A 6,000-nucleotide genomic window follows, 5' to 3' on the forward strand; every position below is an offset into this window, starting at 1 on the left:
GCCAATGTACATAGACAGTGGTGAGCAACCACCAGTGCACTCGTGTGTAGAAATAAACACAACCCAAACAATGATGGTAAGTTGAACCGAAAAACTTGTTCGTCGGGGACTCTTTACTTGCGGCCGCCCTTCCTGCGACGAGCCTGGGCGCCCTTGCTCTTGCCCTTGGCGGCGGGGCCGTTGAGGGCGGCCTTGGAGATCTCCTCCGAGAGCCGGTTGGGGTCGTAGAAGAGGGATCGCGTGAAGAACGTCGTGAACCCGCCCTTGGGGAGCAGGGCCTGGCGGAGCAGGCCGTCCAGCTGCTGCCTGAGGGCCGTGATCTCCCGCTGCTTCTTGATGCTCTCGTCCTTGGTCTCCTCGTCCTCCGACGACAAACTGCAAGACCGCCGCCCAGCGCACCGAGTCAGTTGCGTGCACGCGTGCGTGGTGGAAGGTGGTGGTGGAGGAGGAGGAGGGTACATGTCGTCGTCGATGTCGATGTCCATCTCCTCGGCGGCCTGCTGGAACCAGTCCTTCTTGGTCTTCTTCTTGCGGACGTCGTGCATGACGGCGTCGAGCTTTCGGGCCAGGTTGACGCGCTTGGCCACGCCCGGCAGCAGACCGCGATCCACCACGAACGGCTCCACCTCACGCCCTGGGATGTGAAGCCAACGAAAAAACAAACAACGACCGCACACAGGGCGTAAGTGCACGCGTGTCGTGCGTCGTGTGCGTTGAGAACACGGTTACCGTTGCGAAGGACGGAGCATATCTGACGGTAGGTCTTCATGTCGTCGGGTCCGACGAGCATCACGCTGAGACCACTCGCCGCAGCGCGGGCCGTACGTCCGCTGCGGTGCACGTACAACTGTTCGGGTTGCGCGCGCATGTCAGCTTTGACCCAAACCCAATTCAAGCTCAATGGGAGGCAGGAAGAAGAAAAGAAGAAGAAAAGAAGAAGAAGGCCAAAGGAGCGGAGGCAGACCTCGGCGGTTCGCGGGAGCTGGTAGTGGATGACGTGGTCGACCAGAGGAATGTCGAGACCACGAGCCGCCACATCGGTGGCGATCAAAATAGATTCAGTCGAGTTACGGAACCTGCCCCGCCACCGCATCATCAACTCCGTATTAACCACACGACACGACACGACACGACGCACAGCACGCGACACACGGTTGCAAGCGTCAAATTACCGTTCGAGGTTCTTCAGACGCTGCCTCTGCTGCATGGAGGCGTGCAGACCCCAGGCGGGCACGTTGAGGAGCCCGAGAATGGGCACGAGGCGGCGGATGCACGAAATCGAGTTACAGAAGACCAGCGTGCGGCCCTTGTGCTGCTGCGCGAAGTAGTAGAGGTAGTAGTCCTGTCACGCAACACACGACACGACACACGACACACGACACGCGCGGTGAGGGCGAATGTCAGCAGCTCCGCTCAAAGCCGTGCGGGTCCTCGAGGGGGCAAACCTTTTCCTCGTTGAGGCACTGGATGACGGCCTCCTCGAGCGTCGAGACGACCACCTTCTTCGTCGTCAGGTCGATCACCTTCTTCTCGCGCTCGAAACCGACCAACTTCGAAACTTGGGCTGCTCAGTCGCAAGCAACCCCCGCACGCGCACACGCACCACCGCACACAACGCGTTGATGGGTCAGTCACCTGGCTCGAATCGAGAACCGTCGGTCTGTGTGGGGGGGGGAGTACCGAGGGCGTTCACGGCGGCCCTGTTGCTGTTGGTGCTGGGCTTGGGTCCGAGCTTGGCTCGACCCTGCGACGCGATCGTGAGCGTGGCCGAAAAGATGAACGTCTGTCGCTTGAACTCCTTGGCGGGCTCCCCCGGCACCGCCTCTTCCTTCTCCTCCTCCTCCGCAGCATCATCGCCGTCTTCATCCTCATCCTCTTCCTCTTTGACCTCCGCTTCGTCGTCCTCGTCTTCCACGACGGGAAGGTTCTCCTCTTCATCATTGTCGTCCTTTTCCTCCTTGACTTCAACATCCTCCTCGTCTTCCTCCTTCTCTTCCTCTTCGGCCTCCTCCCCCTCTTCCTCTCCTTCCTCTTCCTTCACGTCTTCACCGTCCTCGTCATCTTCGGCCTTAACGTCGTCTCGCTCCTCCTCGCCGTTTTGGATTTCCACCTCGGTCGGGGGCAGCACCTTCCTCAGATCCTGCAACGAAGAAAAGACCCGCGTGATAAAACATTATCAGACACACGAACCATGTGTGCGGTGTGTGCGGTGTGTGCGATTGGGCTGTGATGGTACCGGGGTGGAGGGGAGGACGATGAGCTCGCGGCTGGCAGGGTGCTGGATGAGGGTGATGATGGACTTGAGCTCGCGGAAGTGGCCCGTCTCCACCATGCGGTCGGCTTCGTCGATCACCAAAAACTCGAGACCCGTGCAATCGCCCAGGAACGGGTCACCCTGCGCACACACTGGTTAGTGTCGTGTCGTGCCATGTTGCGTGTGTCGTGTTGCGTGTGTCATGTGTGCGGTGCAGACATACCCCGTTGATGAGCTCCCACAGACGACCGGGAGTGGCGACGACGATCTCGGGCTTCTTGGACAGGAGACGGACCTGCTTCTGCGGCGCGAGACCGCCGATGACGGGCACCACGGTGATGGGCGTGTGCTTGGCGATGAGCTTGAGCTGGTCGGAGACCTGGACCGCCAGCTCGCGCGTCGGGGCAAGCAGCAGGGCCTTCAGTCGGCGGTCCTTCTCCACACCGTCCCGCTCCTCCTGCTCGCGCTTCTTGGTGAGCTTGTGCAGGATGGGCAGTCCGTATGCCAGCGTCTTGCCCGAACCCTGCATTGTGTGTGTGTGTGTGTGGTGGTGGTGTGTGTGTTGTCGTTGTTAGATCACGCACTGCACACGCACACGCACGCACGAGATGGTGATATACCGTTTCAGCAACGCCGACGACGTCCTTGTCCTCGCGCAGGGCGGCGGTGAGGGCCTTTTCCTGGATGGGCGTGGGCGAGAAGAACTTGTACTCCTTGATGGCCTCCATGAGCGTCGGGTGGAGGTTGAAGTGCTGCCACGACTTCAGGCGGCCCCACTTCCGCTTCCAGTCCTCCACGCTGGCCGTCGGCACGATCGCCGGCACGTACTCGTTCTCCTTCTTCTCCTTCTCCCTCTGCTGCTGGTTCTTCTTGGCGTTGTTCTTCTTCTTCGTTGCCGTCGCCGTCTTCTTTTCGTCGTTTGTGGTGCCCTGCCCCTCTACGTCCTTGTTCGCGTTTGCCTTCTTGTTCTTGTTCGCCTTCTTGGCGGGAGCGCTGGTGGCCAGAGGCTCCTCGGCCACGGCTTCTTCGTCCGGCTTGGCATCCGTGGAGGCAGCCTCGCCATCGGCGTTGGTCGCGCGCTGCTGCTGCTTCTGCTGCCTGGCGGCCTTCTGCTCGGCGGACTTCCTCCTCTTCTTCGCGCGCTTCGACTCCACCCCTTCAGGTCCGCTCGGGTTTGGCTTCCCCTCCTTTGGCTCGTTCTGACAAAAAAAACAATTATTAAAATAATTGAAATGAAAATCGCGAGATTAGGAAGGAATTGAGAGATTAAATCGATAAATCGTAATAAGAAGAGGTAAAGTTGAGGAGGCGTGTACAGTTGTGGTGGTTTCTTTGCCTCCTCTCTTCCGCTTGTTGCCCTTCTTTGCCTGGTCCTTGGTAGGTGCGGCAGCAGCGGGCTTATTGGGAAGGAGATGAGCGATTTCCGAGGCATCCAGCTCTTCGAAGGTTACTAGACCGGCTTCACCTCGCAGGGCGTCGTCGATCTTGACCGTTCTCCACTTCAGCTCGTCCATACCGGGCACGAAACCTTCTACACCCGCCGCATCGCGCGATCCCTCGAAATCGTCCTTCTTGCCTTTGCCCTTCCCCGCAAGTGACCACCTCCCCGTGGAAGCGCTTCCTCCCTTCCTCTGCTTCGGCATGATCGTGGAATCAATCCTCCTCAATAGCAATGCTTCGATGCTCTCCGTCCGAACCGGAGTGAATCCAAGAGCTGCGATTTTCTCCACTTCTGAACGGAAAAACAGCAGAAATGTAAAAATAAGATTGTGTTTTTATTTTGTTCTCTCATCGCAGATGGAAGACAAGGTGGTTGTGACGTATGGGGACACGACGCTCTATGAATCGGACGTGGCGCTGCTCCGACCAGGGGAGTGGCTCAATGATTCCGTAATCTCCTTTTGGTTCGAGTACTTGCTGCCCATCTTCTGCACATCGCAACACCCTTCCGTCATTGAAATTGTCCTTTGCAGATACTTGGCCAAGGAGCGATTCAAGGACCACCAAGACGACCTGCTCTTCATCGACCCGTCCGCGATGTTCATGATCAACTTCTCCGACGGTAGGGAGTGCTCCTTCTGCTTGTGAACCACTTTTAACGTTGCGCACGGTTTGCCGCAATGTGCAGACATGGAAGAGGTGCGCGAGGCGATGGCAGCGCTGGAGCTGGAGAAGAGGTCCATGATCCTGATGCCCATCAACGACAACGCCAGCATTGATCATGCTGGCGGAACCCACTGGTACCGGCCTCGTACCACGTCCGTCCACCTACTCCAAGTGCACTTCTCACACCAGTCGTTGTGCTCTTGCAGGACGTTGCTTGTGTACACCAAGCGAGATGGAAAGTTCAGGCACTACGACTCCTTTTCGGCGCAGGCCACAGTCTGCACGGCGGCCAAGCGCACGGCCAAAGTGGTACCTATACACACCCATCCGTCTTCCGCCCATGCTCACGCATTGGCCTCGTGACCTGCAGATGCATGCGGTCTTGGGTGGTGCAGGAGAACCCCTCATAGAGGCTGTCCATACCCCACAGCAAGGCAACGGCTCTGGTACTGTGCCTCTCTGACGTCGTGAGTGCTCCATCCAACAGGTTGCATCTCCTCACCCGTGCATGTGAATGTACCAAGATTGTGGAGTGTTCGTGTGTGCAGTGTGTGCGGATGCAGTGGGCGAATTCCTGGGCAAGTTGCCTGCGGGAGGCATGCCCCAGCGGATCGGCTCAAACACCGGCGCCGCCACGCGCGCCGAGATGAAACGTGCTCTCGACACCATCATCACCGCAACCCAACAAGCAAACTAAAGAGTGCGTAGTGGCCGTCTTCGAGTTTGGCGCGGCAGGCAGCCAACAAGTTAACAAATCCCCTGTGGTGTAGTTGGCTAGCATTTCCGCCTGTCACGCGGACGACCCGGGTTCAAATCCCGGCGGGGGAGACAATCTTTTTCATCGCGTTCTTCTTTGCCTTGCCAGGCTTTGAGTGCCTCAGCCTGAGCAGTGAGCGGCAGGACAGGAAGCATTTCCTCTCCTGCCCCACGTTGGCCACAACAGGGAGCTGTGACTGGAGATGGGGTGGGGGAGGACAACACAGTGTTGTCCTTGGACACTGAAGATTATGTTTCTATTCGACACAGTGGGCGGCATGTGTCTGGTATGGCGCGGGTTTGTCGGTGAGAATCGTGGAACGGAGCCCAATTTGTACCTAAAGGGGAAAGTGTGTTTGAGTGGGCCAATCGCAGTTCCGCCTTTGCTCTGTTTCCATGCACTGCTACACCGGCAGGCCGGTAAATCGAGTTGCCGCTTGTGATGGCAACAGGCGCGTGGCTCGGCGTCTTTAAGGCGGCTTCCGCCAGTAGCGCCATTGGCCACTGAATCGGATTTTTGTAGACTGATGGCGCAACACTGCGTCACAACGGGAAATGGAGAAGAAACTAGTTTTGTTCATCCTCGCTGAAGATCTAGATTGGTGTGTTGCGCGGTGTAAAGCAGGCTGTGATGCCATTTCTTAAGTCGCGATGGTAGGGGGGTCCTGTGGCCATGTACAAGTGAGATTCGGTATGTAGATTTGTCAATGTTTGATTGAAATTGAAGTACCTTGGCATGGGCTTTTTGATGGTGTGTGGTTGGTGGTGATGTCGCATATGGGCGAGGACGAGGTCGCGGTCACACAGGGAAGCGCAGATGGTGTACATGGAGCTGGCACCTTGGTGGAGGACGTGCACACGGCCAATGGTCCCTACACAGAGGT

The 6,000-nt window shown here is 57.9% G+C and overlaps 3 protein-coding genes across 3 annotated transcripts; 2 read left to right on the forward strand and 1 right to left on the reverse strand.

Moving 5' to 3' along the window:
* Positions 1–113: 113 nt before the first annotated feature.
* ACA1_062690 (DEAD/DEAH box helicase domain containing protein) lies at positions 114–3,897 on the reverse strand (the record flags this gene model as incomplete). The annotated part of the gene is made up of 11 exons (XM_004339490.1): positions 114–375; positions 460–634; positions 730–847; positions 965–1,076; positions 1,173–1,342; positions 1,446–1,564; positions 1,681–2,140; positions 2,237–2,395; positions 2,478–2,777; positions 2,875–3,453; positions 3,571–3,897. The coding sequence occupies 11 exons, from the start codon at positions 3,895–3,897 to the stop codon at positions 114–116; spliced, it is 2,781 nt and encodes a 926-aa protein (XP_004339538.1).
* A 154-nt stretch (positions 3,898–4,051) lies between these two features.
* ACA1_062700 (Ulp1 protease family, Cterminal catalytic domain containing protein) lies at positions 4,052–5,057 on the forward strand (the record flags this gene model as incomplete). The annotated part of the gene is made up of 6 exons (XM_004339491.1): positions 4,052–4,164; positions 4,228–4,316; positions 4,383–4,494; positions 4,567–4,669; positions 4,731–4,806; positions 4,924–5,057. 6 exons carry the CDS (start codon positions 4,052–4,054, stop codon positions 5,055–5,057), a joined length of 627 nt encoding a protein of 208 aa, XP_004339539.1.
* Positions 5,058–5,884: 827 nt separating this feature from the next.
* ACA1_062710 (uncharacterized protein) lies at positions 5,885–6,000 on the forward strand (the record flags this gene model as incomplete). Its single annotated transcript, XM_004339492.1, has 1 exon — positions 5,885–6,000. A coding segment is annotated over one exon (116 nt), but the record flags the coding sequence as incomplete, so codon positions are not given.

Source organism: Acanthamoeba castellanii (genome assembly GCF_000313135.1).
Source record: "Acanthamoeba castellanii str. Neff unplaced genomic scaffold scf7180000084599, whole genome shotgun sequence".
NCBI classification, from domain to species: Eukaryota; Discosea; order Longamoebia; family Acanthamoebidae; genus Acanthamoeba; species Acanthamoeba castellanii.